Source organism: Chiloscyllium plagiosum, unplaced genomic scaffold (assembly GCF_037043375.1).
Source record: "Chiloscyllium plagiosum isolate Xiang-an unplaced genomic scaffold, Cpla_swu_hap1 HiC_scaffold_3, whole genome shotgun sequence".
Lineage (NCBI taxonomy): Eukaryota > Metazoa > Chordata > Chondrichthyes > Orectolobiformes > Hemiscylliidae > Chiloscyllium > Chiloscyllium plagiosum.
Genome location: NW_028270141.1, coordinates 71790911 through 71806495, shown reverse-complemented (window position 1 = coordinate 71806495; position 15585 = coordinate 71790911). Strand labels below are relative to the sequence as shown.

Below are 15585 nucleotides of genomic sequence, written 5' to 3'. Positions count from 1 at the left end.
AGGAATGGGGCAGCTGGAGTGCGGTCGAGGCCCAGTTTTCCCACTTTTGATGAGCCAGTGAATGAATATGTTCACCGCTTTGGGTGATAAAGTGAAAGTTCCATGCTTATCCAGCTGAAACTCACTATTCTGCTGGACCTGATCTCCACTCAGTTCCTGGAGGCAGTCATGCGCTTGCTTGCTGGAACCCAATATCAGACAGAACTTGGGACGCTGCTATACCCTTCACTGTAGTCTGTGCATGATCTCTGGCACCTCTGAGAGACGTGCTCCTGCTTAGCCCTGCGTCACCACCAGCTCATTCATGGCTGAATCCAGAGGCCCATATTCCGCACTGGGCTGTGCAGTGGCTTGTTCAGCACCAGCCTTTTGAATGTCAGAGACCTCAGCATTTTCTGTCTCCTCTCACTGCGGGTCCATGTCAGTGCTGTGCTCACTTCAGCCTACGTGAGATAGGATAGGAGCAAAATGAATGTCTTTACCTTGAGGGAGGGTGGGGTGTCTCGAGCTTATGATTATTTTTCCTCAGAGATGTAGGCCGAGTGCCAATAGATATGGACCTGGCTGCTGGAGCTATTTGTTTTGTTTGCATTGAGAGTGAGATTCAGAGGCTGCATAAAAAAAAAGACTTGCTGTTGTTGGAAGCTACCCACTTTACTAAGGTTTTATTGAGACTGATACGTGATGCGCTATTGGATGTGGTTGCTTAGAAGCTTTCTTACTCGATGGTTGTCGATATCCAAACTCCCTTTTAACATAGTCAGACTCTCCTTGCTCTTCTGCCAGTTTGATGGACAGCTCCTCAAAAGGTGTCAGAGGTCAGGCATCTCAACCCACCCACAGCCTGCATGTAGGTATATTCTGGTTGTATGCATTTTCCTCCTAAAGAAGGAAGGAAGCATTTCAGACATTACTTAGAATTTATATTTAAAATTAGGTTTATTATCACATGTACTCAATTACAGAAGAACAGGAGTATGGTGAAAAGTGTACAATGTCACCAGCACATGGCACCATCTTAGGTACAAAGTACAGAGGTACAAACCTTAGGTACAAAAAAAAGAGAAAATACAGCAAAAGGTCATATTACATTATGGATATGCAGAGGAACCTTGATTATCCAAACGAGATGGGTGGGCAGTATTTTATTTGGATAATTGATTATTCGGTTAATTCATTCAATGCCACTTCGCTGGGGCTTGGAGTTTTTGGAAGTTTCCCTTTTCCTCGCTCTGCCTGCCTTGCTCCCTCTCTCTGTCTCAGGGTTTGTTTCTGAGCAGACATACACTTGTGTTTGAGGGATCTGCAGCTTTGCTGATGTCTCCCCACCGCCCTCACTCCTGTCAGTACAATGGGAATGACACAGTGAGCACTTGCTAAGTCTGCTCCCCCTTCAGGAGACTAGGTAGCAGCACACCCGTGGGCTGTAACCTCCACCCCCCCCCCCATCTGATCCCCCAACCCGTTCAACCCCACCCCCTGTCTGACCCCCCCCCCAATTCCGCTCCGCCCATCCACCCCCCAAACCAATCCACCCAGCCCCCTGTTCAACCCCACCCCACGCTGCCCATGGTCCTGCCCCTGTCCAACCCCACCCCCCCCATACGACACCCCCAACCCTATCCAACTCCACCCCCGTCAAACACCCCCACCCCCGTCCGACAGCATCCCTGCCCTTTGTCCACCCCCAATCTCCAACCCCGCTCCCATCCACCCCCCCCCCCCCCAAGTGCCCTCCACCTTGCCCCCTAGCCGAAACCACCCCATCCCCACTCCACTCCAGATTGTTGGTCGTTCCCTGCCTCACACCGGGTCACTGACCATCCTCTACCTCAGATAATTCCAGTCCAGTAGATGTCAGATATTGTTTATTTGTGTTGTTCTGATAGACTTGAGAGTGTGGAGATTGCCTCTGTTACATTTTTATGCCTCAAAGTATTGTTTTCCAGCTGGAATAGTTACTAGTTCCATGTGTAAAATGCTCATAGGGCTGAAATGTATGTAAAACAATGAATGTATTTTTTTCATGTTGTAACAGCTGATTTCTTCCTTCCTATTATTTGAATTCAGATGAGGAAACAGGCAGTTGAGGGTGGTAAAAAGGATACAGAAGATGTCCTTAACGAAGGTCATTATCTTATAGCTGAAGCGAAGCAGCTTTTGGGAGAAATTTCTTTGGGATTAGATGTAAGTAATAAAAAATTAATAGGATAAATTAATAATGATTAATGCAACTTAACTGCATAATGGCAGTGCATAGTTATTACATGAACATAATATAAACAATTAGAGAATATGCATAGGTTTCTCAGCATTAATCAGTTGAGAGAATAAACGATTTAACTTTCAGAACAATACAAGACAATTTTACCCATGGCGATTATGACTCATAAGTCTAGATTGATATGATTCAGGTTGTTTGTAATATTCTTCATTCATGCGACAGCATGGGGAGTTCTATAAAACGTACCTGCTTCAAGTGCCCTCTAGCTTTATAGTGCTGAGCCATAAACGTGATACCAAGAATAACTTAAGAATATGACACAGGTGGGTACATAGCTCTTTCAGTAGATTATCATGCCCCTTTGTTGGAATCTATTTTTGTGAAGTAAATGCCAGGGATTTATATTTTCAAAGGAAGACAATGAGCAATTCATGTATGACCAAACATTAAAATGATTTATATTTTGTTACCAGAGATACAAAACATTTATTTTCACTTCTCTGAAACCAGCTTTTAGGGAACTGACAGTACAGACCTTGTAAATCTCTAAAATCTGTGCATATATTGTGTGCATATTTCATTCAGTAATGGAATACACACATCACTGGCAAACTCAACATTCATTGTCCATTGTACTGTCCTTGAGAGGGCGTAAGCTGCCTTCTTGAGACTGAGTGACCTTGCTAAGAGTTTCCACATTGCAGTGGATCCATAATCACAAAGAAGATGGGAACAAAAGCAGTAAAATACTTGGAAATTTGTGTACTGGTCATACCAGAGTTGAATTTTGAACGTATGGGCAGAGTTGACTAGGCTGTCTCATTTGCCAGTTTAAATGGTTTTTCCTTGTGTGCAAGTTAAGGACAGCATACTTCCTTGCCTAAAACCCAATTGTGAGCCAGGGAGGGTTTAACAGTTTAGTTGTTTCACAGTCACTATTAAAGCTGCTAGTTTATTATTCCAGATTTGTTTGTTTAACTGAATTCAAAGGCTCCATCTGGTTGTATTTGAAATGAATGCCTCTTTACCAGTTGATGAATGGTTAGTCCAGACCTCTGGATTACTTATTCAGTAACATAACCATTTTGCTTGTGATCTCCAAACACCTCAAGAATTTTACTCACAATGTAAATATTACTGTGTATTTTGATTTAATTTTCTTCGTGAAATGTACCTAGATTTTTTCTGCACTTGGAAAATAATGAGTAAAAACGGTAACAAATTATCTGTTGTTTTAAGCACATTTCTATATTGGTTCACAGGAGCTTGAAGAACAAGAACATTTAGAGCCATTAATTGCAGAGCTAAAAGACAAAATGGATGAACTGGCAGCTGGCATTCATGATGAGAAACTTCCAGACCTAGTCCTTAGAGCAGAGTATCATGCTGCAGTACTTAATGACTCATCTGGAATCCTGGATGGGTACGTTAATGACAACATTTATGGATGTAAGTTTGCTCGCTGAGCTGGAGGGCTCATGTTCAGACATTATGTCCCCATACTAGGTAATGTCTTCAGTGAGCCTCCAGATGAAGCACTGCTGATGAATCATTAGCAATGCTTCTTCTGGAGACTCACTGAAGATGTTTATCTAGTATGGTGATGAAATGTCTGAACATGAACCTTCCAGCTCAGCGAGCAAACCTATATCCAGAACCTCAACCTGCCACAAATCTTCTCAAAGCACGCTGACAACATTTATATTGTACCTTTTTAAGAAGGGTAAGAAGCAAGTCAAGGTGCTTCAGAGAAAGGGAACCAGATTTTCAAAATAGGGTCAAGACCTGACACCTGGATGAATTCAGGGTCCCCAAATCTGTGATACTGTTTTTAAAAGTAAATAGGCTGATTGGGGAGAACTTGAGCTCAGCATCCAGTTAGAGATGCCATGTGCCTCCAGGAGGTAGGAGCTGCGAAAGGGCTTGTTAAGGCTTGCCTCTACCACTTTATATAGAGCAGGAGGCCCATGAGGAGGTCAGGAAGAGGAGTGTTGATGAAAGTGGCCATACAAACACCAAAATGGTGTAATTCTGGACCCAACACAATGGGCCTATCAAAATTCACTCTTCTATAAAGTCAGATTAACTTTGTGATATCCTTGTAATAAATGCAACTGTTGAGTGTTGATATGCACCAGACTGTTCATGTGGACAGAAATAAAGATTAACAATCACATTCTCCATTAGATGGACACTAATAAGCTTAAGAGGTTTAATGGACCAGTAATTGCAGATGACCAGGATTCCCATTCCTCTCTCAGACTGTTGTAAATTCCAAATATTCTGAGGCATCATGGTCCTGAGGTGACCTACTGAACCATAATTTTCAAATTGCATTCAAAACAGGATTAGCCCCAATGGCAGTTTTAAAGTCTGTCTTATTTAATTGGACTAAAATGGATTCCACGACACACATGACAATATTGGAAGATGTGATTAGTAAATTGGTCAATGAGGTTGATTTTGAGAAGTCTTAGGTGGGAGGGATGCAATAATGCAGTGACAGAAGTTAATGGAGGGAGTTCAATGGTGGGATGACAAGGAGGAGATGCACAGAAGATGAGAATTGAGAGACCAAAAGCTTTTTTTAAAAATGAGTTTTGAAATAAGCTTGATAAGGGTCCGTCTATTTAACTTTACTGAGAGAGAGGAAAATCAGTTCACACTTTCAAGTAACTGAGTTGATTAAGTTTTCACAGTCTTGAAAATTCAAAGAAAAGAACACAAGTATTTAAAATTATTTGAAAAGGTTGTGACTGCTTTAAACACACATTATTATATATTAAAGTAGAACAATGCATGCTGCAAATAAACAATAGGCTTTAACTTCTGATTTTGGCCAACAGTGGAAGATTTAACCATTGATAATACAGAACAGAAATTAGGAAGAAATTGCCCATGGTTTTCTAATCATTGCTTAAGTGACAGAGTTCTGCCCAGATTTTACCCAAGTTTAAGATATGTGCTGCTGGTGGATAGTATTCTACACTGACAGCAAGACAGTGGGGAACTGTCTCCATGGCTAAACATTGTGTGTTCCGGCCAGGTGCGGTTTCAGCAATAGGGACACTGGCAGACATTTCCCGTTAGAATCCAACCTGAGAAGATAGAAACACCTTTCCTTTCTACTCACCTATACTTCAAAATCCACCTCTATTTCCTCTCCACCAACATCACTCTAAGAGTGGGCAAACCTTCCCTGCCCAATATCCTTGACTGAGCTCACTTGGGCTCTGTAGGTGTGTTCTTCATGGTCTTGCCTACAGCCCCCTGTACCGAGTACTGCTGCTGCTGCTGGCAATGTTGGAGCTGGCAGCCAAACAGATTGGCCAAACAACTCCTACTGGTGGAAGTGGGAGGCCAAGATGCCACTTTTAATCTCAGAACACCACTCTCTGCCTGTTTTTGCTGCAGGCTGGACTGATTCTTCGCTGGTCAATTTCTGACAATGTTTTCCGCACCATAATTTTTAGCCCAATAAATCTAAAAGAAGAAAATGCGGTTTAACCGTTCTGGAGGAGATATTTCATGAGAATGAATGTTCTAATGAAGAATGAAGTTCTGATGCAAGGTAATAACCCAGAAATGTTAGTTCAATTCCTCTGTCCCCAGGTGCTGCCAGACCTTCTAACCTTAGCCAAATTTCCAGCATCTGCAATGCGATGATCGATTTCCTGTTTTTGGGTAGACCTGCTGCATCTTCCCACTATTTTCTGCATTTAGCATTGTGTATAGTTCCATACAGTCACAGAAATACATATTAGAGTCCCAGTTTGCTGAACTGTCTACCATAGCCCAATGGCTTTAGCACCTTGGTACAGGACAGTCCCTATCAGGAACAATACTTGCAAGGTAATTGTCTAGGATTGGCTCCTTTGGTAGTCTGCCTCATCATCTTTGTTGTCGAGCTATGCAGTTATTCCCTGCAAAGGCAGGAAAAAAAACAAGTCAAATCAGGTATAACTAATTCAGCTAATTTGATTAGAGGGAACAACATGCTCAACACTTTGTTAAAGTACTTGCAAATGTAAAGATGTTCGAAGTTGCTTCTCATTGCCTCTGTTTATCTCTTACAAACCAGTATCCTTGCTGAAGCCAAGAATCTATCCTTTAATGCAACAGCAGCCTTCAGGGCTTATACTAATATTAAAGATAAAATTGATGAAGCTGAAAAAGTTGCAAAAGAAGCCAAGGAAACAGCCAATCAAGCTGTGAGACTGGTAAGGAAGAAGGGTGCCTTGTAACATAAAGAACTACAGGTAGAATATCCGAAATGCTTGGGACCAACTGTTTTTCGGAATTCAAAATTTTTTGGTTTTCAGAATGTGACAGTTTAACAGTGAAATTTTTAAAAATCTTACCGGAGAAGCAGACTTCTAACTAAGAACGTGCTTGGCCACGGCCCCCCCACGTTGCATCTGAGTGACACACATCGAATGGGTATTGACTTGGGTTAACTGTTTGCTTGCCTTGCTAATGAGAAAAAAAACTTCACAAAAAAACCTCCGGATTTCGGAGCTTTTCGGTTTTTGGATGATCGGATAAAGGATCTTCTACCTGTATTATGAATTTTGATCATTTTTGAATTGTACCAATATGTACCACTTTAGAGTCACTTATTTCACTGTTTCTCTACTGAGTGACATGATTAATTAAACACAGAATAAAATCTACTTGCCCAACAGAAATAGAAATGCACATTCCAAGGTAGGAATGTTTTCACGCTTGAAGCGCAGATTAATCATCATTTAGTTCAATGGTAGCGCGGCTTCAGGGACTGAATGGCTTTCTCGTGTTTCCACAATAAACAAGTGGAACAACAAATAAGATACAATCAGCAACATGAGATAGTTATTGACTCTGATTAAGGGTCTCTCAACACTTTCATAGACTAAGATCAGCTAGTTTTAGTCAAAGTGGTGTGAAGCAACATATTCACCAGAGTGCATGGTGTTTGAAGTAGCAACAATAAACTTTATGACATCAGAACAGAAATGCATTCTACAACACCTGTAGGACTTATTTCTGACATCCAGTACTAACATGTGGTAAATTTTGGTAATAAACTTGCTTGAGTACCACACAATGCATGTTAGATAGTAAATCTGATAAAGAGAGAATCACAAATGTTTCAGCAATAACCGCCAAATGAAATGTCAGGAAGGAATGTTGAATTATCTTAAAATTTCATAAGGGACCACAATTCATAATAATCAATCAATCAATAAATAGATGGATTGATGAATGAATAGTTTAAAAAATAAATAAGTAAATCACGTTTGCTAATCTGGTCTTGAAACTTCTTTTCAAGCATGGACTGCCTTAATGATTGCTCCTGCTCTCATCAATCACTCTTCTTTCCCAGGTCTTTGGACCCTACACCTGTCCTCTACTAGCTGTTTATGAGCATAACTTCATTTCCTCACTAACTTCAGGCATCTCCACGCCAGTCTCCCCCTGGATTTTTTTCGGTTTGTAATCAATTGCCTCAAGTAAAAACCACTAGTTAATTTTTTTCAACCTCTATCATCTCAGTGCACTGAAGGATTCATGCTCACATGCTTCTTCTAAGCCCCTCAAGGCATGTCCCCGTACAGAGTTAACAACCTTCCCACTTTCTCAGCTCCTGAGAGCTACTTCTGAGTTATCTTCTGCATTTAGCTGCCTATTTATTCTGAGAAATTCCCCCTGAGTTCCAACAACATGGTGCCATCCAATTGCTCTTGATTCCCTCAGTCCCAGTGTAGGATAGCTGCCTTCCCAGCCTCACACTCTATGCAGCACTCCTAACATTTCTGTTCTTAATTGTCTTTTTTCTCCAATTGCCTGTAAACTTTGAACACCTCTGCAGTGACCCTGATCTAGTCTGAATGAATCATTGAAAACCTTGCAATAAACTCCTTGCCCATAGCTGAGCAGAATTGAAAGTCACTAACATTTTGAAACAGTCAAATGTATCACGCTTGGAATTATAAAGACCACTTTTATGTTTTTGGACTGCGAACTAAAAATGGTTCTAAAACAAGTTACTGGAATACATTGTAATCTACAACATTGCCTTATTCGAACAGTGAAAGAGCATCCCTGACAGAATTACACTGTCTGTGTGTAATCTCGGCGAGAGATAGTCTTTTGAGAGTTTTTTCAATCAGTTGTTGTTCTGGGCTTAGGAAGGCCTACTATAGTAACAAATGCCTGACTGGTTCCTGGCCAGGTGGATACAGCCCTCAGTGGAGAAAATGCAGGAGAAAGATACTGCCTCACTTCACCCATTTCCCCTCCCCCACCCATGCCCAACCTTCCTCTTCTGTGCAAAGAAGCAAAAGAAAATTCCTCTTAACTAGCTATTCTCCCTCCCCTCTCTTTGCAATTCTCTGTTGAAAGGAAAACGGGAGAAACTACTTTCAAAGGCACTAAAAGAGTGAGTCCTCAGTGAATGGAAGACTGAGAACCACTGCATCCACAACCTCATGTCATTATCCAATAATTAAAAGAAGTCAAAGGTGAGCTGAAGGAAAACGACTCATTGCTGTCTGTGATCCAGAACTATGCCATTCAAAGGGTGATCTGCCTGATTCATATAGTTCACATCCAACCCTAAACTATAACCTGGACAATTGAAAAGTATGAAAGAAACTGCTTGTTTTTTCCCTCCCTCATCCAAACTATTTGTTGCTTGCTTTGTCTCTTCATGTGTACAATTGAATGTATACAGGAATTTTAAGAAAGGAGTAGATTTATAGTGTTATAGATGAACAAATCAACATGCCTTTTTTATCATTAGTTAAAAAAATCAGTTTGCTTACAATAAATAGTTATTTCCTTGTTTGTAGAAAATGTGGTGTGTCTTTTTTTAAACCTGAATTAGGTCAGTAAAACTGGGCATTTTGGTGATTTAGTTCAATTTTAATATTTGTGAGCACTGCGAGGATACTGGGGTTGATTTCCAGTGCACTATCCCAGTGAGTTGTGACAGAGCTGAGTTTACCCTGAAGGCTACATTCTCACAGGTTGCTAGAAATGAATTTCATCCCAATAATTGATGAAATTGTGTGATCTTCCTCAAGATATACTTAGAAATAGTTGAAGGCAGTTTTTGTTTTCTCTTCTGTCTCAATTTTGTTCTGATAAATAACAGGACATTGTTAGACAGTGGTGTAATCATTAAAGTATAAATATTGCATTGTTTATGTAATAGTTTAAAAAATGCTGTTATTTAATCAGGCATCTGGTCCAGATGGACCTTTGAAGGAAACTGCCAAAAGCTCACTGCAGAGAAGCTTCAGACAGTTAAATGAAGGAAAACGATTGGGAACAGATGTGAAAGGTAAGCAAAGTTTGGATTTGTATTTATAAAGTGTCATATATGATTGAGGAAAAGAAGTGTGTATCCCTAAAACCATACGGCTCAGTATCTAATCCAAATATAATAAAACAATTCTGTTGAAAGATGTAGTGAAAAATTTTTTAAAGTTGTTATAGCATTCTGGTTACAGTGCCTCATGGGGGTAAAATTCTCAAATGGGAGAGGGACCAGCAGGAAGTCATTGTACACTTTGGGACTAATGACCTATGAAGAGAAAAGGATGAGATTCTGAAGGGAGAATATGGAAAGTTAGGCAGGAATTTTAAAAAGGAGGTCCTCGAGGGTAGTAATATCTGAATTACTCCCGGTGCCATGAGCTGGTGAGAGTGGGAATAGGAGGATAGAGAAGATGAATGCATGGCTGAGGAGCTAGTGCAGGGGAGAAGGATTCACATTTTTGCAGCATTGGAATCTTTTCTGGGATAGAAGTGACCTGTAGAAGAAAGATGCATTGCACCTCAATTGGAAGAGAACTAGTATACGGGTGGGGAGATTTACGAGAGCTGCTCAGAAGGATTTAAACTAATAAGATGGGGGTGTGGGACCCAGGGAGATAGTGAGAAAAGTGGTCAGTCTGAGACTGGGACAGTTGGGAAAATGAGTGAGTCAAACAGTCAGGGACAAAGCAGAGATAAATTAAACTATTTATTTCAATGTACGGGGCTTAACAGGTAAGACAGATGACCTCAGGGCATGGTTGGGAACATGGGACTGGGATATCATAGCAGTTAGAGACATGGCTAAGGGATGGACAGGACTGGTGGTTCTATGTTCCAGGATATAGATACTATAGGAAGTGTTGGGGAGGGAGGAGGTGGGGGAGGGGTGGGGTGCAAGGGAGGAGAGTTTTTGACTGGCAATAACATTACAGCTGTACTTAGGGAGGATGTAGCTGGAAATGCATCCAGGGAAGTGGATTGGATGGAACTGAGAAATAAGAAAGGAATGATCACAATTATTGGGATTGTACTATTGCCCCCCCATCAGTAGTCAGTGAAGAAATTGGGAAACAAATTTGTAAGGAAATGACAGTTATCTCTAAGAATAATTGGGTGATAATGGTGGGGATTTTAACTATCCAAACAGACTAGGACTGCATAGTGTTAAGGGCTTGGATGGAGAGGAATTTAAGTGTGTTCAAGTACATTTTTTGATTCAATATATGGATGTACCTACTAGGGAAGGTGCAAAACCTGACCTACTCTTGGGAAATAAGGCAGGGCAGGTGACTGAGGTGTCAGTGGGGGAGCACTTTGGGGCCAGTGACCATAATTCTATTTGTTTTAAAATAGCGATGGAAAACGATAGATCAGACCTAACAGTTGAAGTTCTAAATTGAAGGAAGGCTAATTTTGACAGTAATAGGCAAGAACTTTCAAAAGCTGATTGGGTGCAGATGTTAGCAGATAAAGGGACGGCTGGAAAATAGGAAGCCTTCAAAAATGAGAAAGTCCAGAGACTATGTTCCTGTTTGTGAAAGGCAAGACTGGTCAGTGTCGAGAATGATGGATGACGAGTGAAATTGAGGGTTTGGTTAAGAAAATGAAGGAAGCATATGTCAGGTATAGACAGGAGAGATTGAATGAATCCTAAGACTATATGGCAGTAGGGGTATACCTAAGAGGGAAATCAAGGGGGCAAAAAGGGGGCATGAGACAGCTTTGGCAAATAGGGTTAAGGAGAATCCAAAGGGATTTTATCAATACATTAATGACAAAAGGGTAACTAGGGAGAGAATGGGGCCCCTTAAAGATCATTAAGGCTGCCTGTGTGAAACCACAGGTGATAGTGGAGATACTAGACGAGTATTTTGCATCAATGTTTCCTGTGGAGAAGGATACGGAAGAAATAGAATATGGGGAAATAAATAGTGACACCTTGGAAAATGTCCATATTATAGAGGAGGAGGTGCATGATGTCTTAAAATGCATAAAGATGGATAAATCCCCAGCAGCTGATCAGGTGTAACCTAGAACTGTGAGGAAAGCTAGGGAAGTAATTGCTGGGCCCCTTGCTGCGACATTTGTATCATCGATAGTCACAGGTGAGGCAGCAAAATACTGGAGGTTGACTAACGTGGTACCACTATTTAACAAAGGTGGTAAGGAAAAGCCAGGGAACTATAGACTGGTGAGCCTGACATCTTTGGTGGGCAAGTTGTTGGAGGGAATCCTGAGGGACAGAATTTAATGGATTTGGAAAGACAAAATCTGATTAAGGATAGTTAAACAAGGCTTTCTGCGTGGGAAATGGTGGTTCAATAACTTGATTGAGTTTTTTTGGAGAAGTAACAGAGAATTGATGAGCGATTTTTGAGAAGATTGGTAGCTCAGGTTGATGATAAGTATGTAAGTTAGCTCACTGAGTTGGAAGGTTTGTTTTGAGATGTTTCATCACCATACTAGGTAACATTATCAGTGAGAGTCTCCGGTAAAGTGCTGGTGGTATGTCCCACCTCCCAATTTATTGGTCTTGGTTTAATAAGATGGGTGATGTCATTTCCGGTTCTTTTTTTAAGGGAAGGTAGATAGGATCTAAATCGATGTATTTATTGATGGAATTCTGGTTAGAATGCCATGCCTCTAAGAATTCTCGTGCATGTCTTTGTTTCGCCTATCCTAGGATGTGTGTGTTGTTTCAGTCAAAGGGGTGTCCTCCTTTGTCTGTATGTATGGAAACTAGTGACAGTGAGTCATGTCTTTTGGTGGCCTGTTGGTGTTCATGTATCCTGGTGGCAAATTTCCTGCTAGTTCATCCGATGTAGTGTTTTTTACAGTTCTTGCATGGTATCTTGTAAATGACGTTAGTTTTGCTGATAGTCTCTAATGGATCCTTTAGGTTCATCAGTTGCTGTTTAAGTGTGTTGGTAGGTTTGTGGGCTACCATGAAGCCAAGGGGTCTGAGTAGTCTGGAAGTAGATTATGATATGCCTTTGATGTAAGGTCATGTGGCTACACTTTTTGGTTGCTTTGTGTCTGCTTGTTTTGATTTGTTTCTGAGGAATCAGTGGATTGTATTTATTGAGTTTCCATTGAAAACGTGGTATACAGAGGAACCTCAATTATCCGAACAAGATGGGCAGGCAGTATAATGTTCAGATAATTGATTATTCAGTTAATCAATTCAATGCTTTTCCTCTGGGGCACGGAGTTTTTTATTAAGACTGCTCCCCGTTCAGGAGACTAGCAGCAGCACAGCACACGTGAGCCCTCACCCACCTCTCAAACTCTGTCCAACCCCATCCCCTGCCCACCTCCCCAAACCCCTCCCCCCAAACCCATGCAACACCATCCCCCTGCCTGCCCCCAATCCTGTCCAACACTGCCCCTGAATCAGTCCAGCACCGCCCCCCCCCCGTGCCCCCAAACCCCATCCAACTCTGCTCCCTGCCCATCCACCCTCTGCACTGGCCCACACCTGCCCCCACCCCCTGCGCGACCCCCGTCTGCACCCACCCGCATCCCCCATCTCCAGGACAGCTGGACTGGACACCAACAACAGGACTGCTGCTGTTGCTGCTACTGCCTTTTGGGGGGTGAGTCTCCAAACAGTGCACTCAGACACACACACACATCGTTTTACTGCAACTTTTTGACAGGTTCCATCTCTGTCCTGCACAGGACAATGTTGGAGAATTATCTGGGAAAGGGGGTGTTTAGGGTACGCCGTGTGTAGAACTCCAGGGAAAGTGTGGGGAGGGAGAGAGAGAGAGAGAGAGGGCGGGAGGTCAGTCATTTAGAGGCGGTGCCTGTGCTCCCATCAATCCAGGACTGTTCTCGGCAGTACTTCAAATCAATGTAAACAAAAGACACAACCAGTGTTGGGCACAAGTCTTTGGTGTAATGTTTCTATCGGGACCTTGAGATCTCCTAAGGATAATCCGATATTCGGATAATTGGTTCACAAAAATGAGGTTCCCCTGTAGATATTTTACTTTTGTTTTTTGTAGTTCTTGGGTGCTGTAGTGTGATGCAGCTCGTTGAAACAATGTATTGATGCAGCTCCGTTAGTGGGTGTTGGGATGATTGCTTCTGAAGTTAAGTATTTGGACCATATGTGTTTTTTTTTGTGGATGCTGGTTTGAAGCTCTCCGTTAACTGTACATTCAACTGTGACATCTAGGGCAGAGCAGTAGACGTGATCTATATGGAATTCAAGCATTCAGCAAGGTTCCTCATAATAAACTGGTTAGCAAGATTAGATCTCATGGAATACAGAGAGAACTGGCCAATTGGATACAGAACTAGCTCGAAGGTAGAAGACAGAGGCCTGTGACCAGTGGTTTGCCACAAGGATCGGTGGTGGATCCACTGCTTTCAGTCATTGATATAAATGATTTAGATGTGAACATAGGAGGTTTGGTTAGTAAGTTTGCAATGACACCAACATTGGAGGTGTAGTGGACAATGAAGAAGGTTACCTCAGAGTACAATGGAATATTGATCAGATGGGCCAATGGTCTGAGGAGTGGCAGATGGAGTTTAATTAGGAGATGCTGCATTTTGGAAACACAAATCAGAGCAGGACTTGTTCACGTAATGGGAAGGCCCTGGGGAGTGTTTCTGAACAAAGAGACCTTGGAGTGCAAGTACATCACTCCTTGAAAGTGAACTCGCAGGAGAATAGGATAGTGAAGAAGGCGTTTGGAATGCTTTCCTTCATTGGGCAGAGCATTGAGTACAGGAGTTGGGAGATCGTGTTGTGGCTGTACAGAACATTGGTTAGACCACTGTTGGAATATTGGTGCAATTTTGGTCTCTTTCCTATTGGAAGGATGTTGTGAAACTTGAAAGGGTTCAGAAAAGATTTACAAGGATGTTGCCAGGGTTGGAGGATTTGAGCTGTTGAGAGAGGCTGAATTGGCTGGGGCTATTGGTGCAATTTTGGTCTCTTTCCTATTGGAAGGATGTTGTGAAACTTGAAAGGGTTCAGAAAAGATTTACAAGGATGTTGCCAGGGTTGGAGGATTTGAGCTGTTGAGAGAGGCTGAATTGGCTGGGGCTATTTTCCCTGGAGTGTCGGAGGCTGAGGGTTGACCTTATAGAGGTTTATAAAATCATGAGGGGCATGCACAGGATAAATGGACAAAGTCTTTTCCTTGGGGTGGGGGAGTCCAAAACTGGAAGCCATAGGTTTAAGGTGAGATGGGAAAGATATAAAAGGGACCTAAGGGGCAACTTTTTCACACAGAGGGTGGTGTGTTTATGGAATAAGATGCCGGAGGAAGTGGTGGAGGCTGGTACAATTACAATATTTAAAAGTCACGTGGATGGGCATATGAATAGGAAGGATCTCGAAGGATATGGGCCAAATACTAGCAAATGAGACGAGATTAGTTTGGGATTTGTGGTCGGCATGGACAAGTTGGACCGAGGGGTCTGTTTCTGTGCTGTACTTCTCTATGACTCTATCACTTTGTTTTGTTCAATGGATACCTCAGCCCAGGAAATGCAAAAGGCCAACTGGTCAGCAACTGGGAGCTGTTCTGTTTAATTTTTGGTTTTGCTACATTACCAGATATTTAGCATACAAATGTACACCAGGCTTCACAGGAAATAAGACCTTTGGAGTTGAGAGAAATCGTTGTGTGAAAATTACTGATTCACTCATGACACTCATCATCTGTTCTAACAATCTGCAATGCCACGTTCTTTATATTGGTTGTGCTTGTCAGATATCCATTACTTTAAAACATGCCCTACATCGAGTTTAAAATTGTCTGTAGAATCCCAGTCAAATTTAACATCTGATATGTTAGGCTGGTTATCATTTCTGGTACTGAACATGATCCATGTATTCAAAAAGCTTGTAGCCTGTAATCCCTAAAACGTTCAACTAAAAGGTCAGTTGACTTCTTAGCCAACTTTACTTCCTTGTGAACTAAAGGTATTATTTTTCTACAATCTTTGAAATGTATTGATGCTTTCTGACGTAAGCATACCAGCAGTCAATGTGACACTTTGTTCAGTGGACTATAGCAAATTTGAGACTGTAC

General features: G+C 41.8%; 1 protein-coding gene across 5 annotated transcripts in view; it reads left to right on the top strand.

Annotated features, from left to right (window-relative positions):
- The window catches only part of lama2 (laminin, alpha 2), a 385009-nt gene that overhangs the window by 297945 nt on the left and 71479 nt on the right, over positions 1-15585 (top strand). For all 5 annotated transcript variants that reach the window (XM_087980433.1, XM_087980426.1, XM_087980423.1 and 2 more), the window contains 4 exons: positions 2071-2187; positions 3487-3647; positions 6306-6444; positions 9449-9551. In XM_087980433.1, the coding sequence (XP_087836559.1) occupies positions 2071-2187; positions 3487-3647; positions 6306-6444; positions 9449-9551 (520 nt within the window). The remainder of the gene's footprint in view (positions 1-2070; positions 2188-3486; positions 3648-6305; positions 6445-9448; positions 9552-15585) is intronic.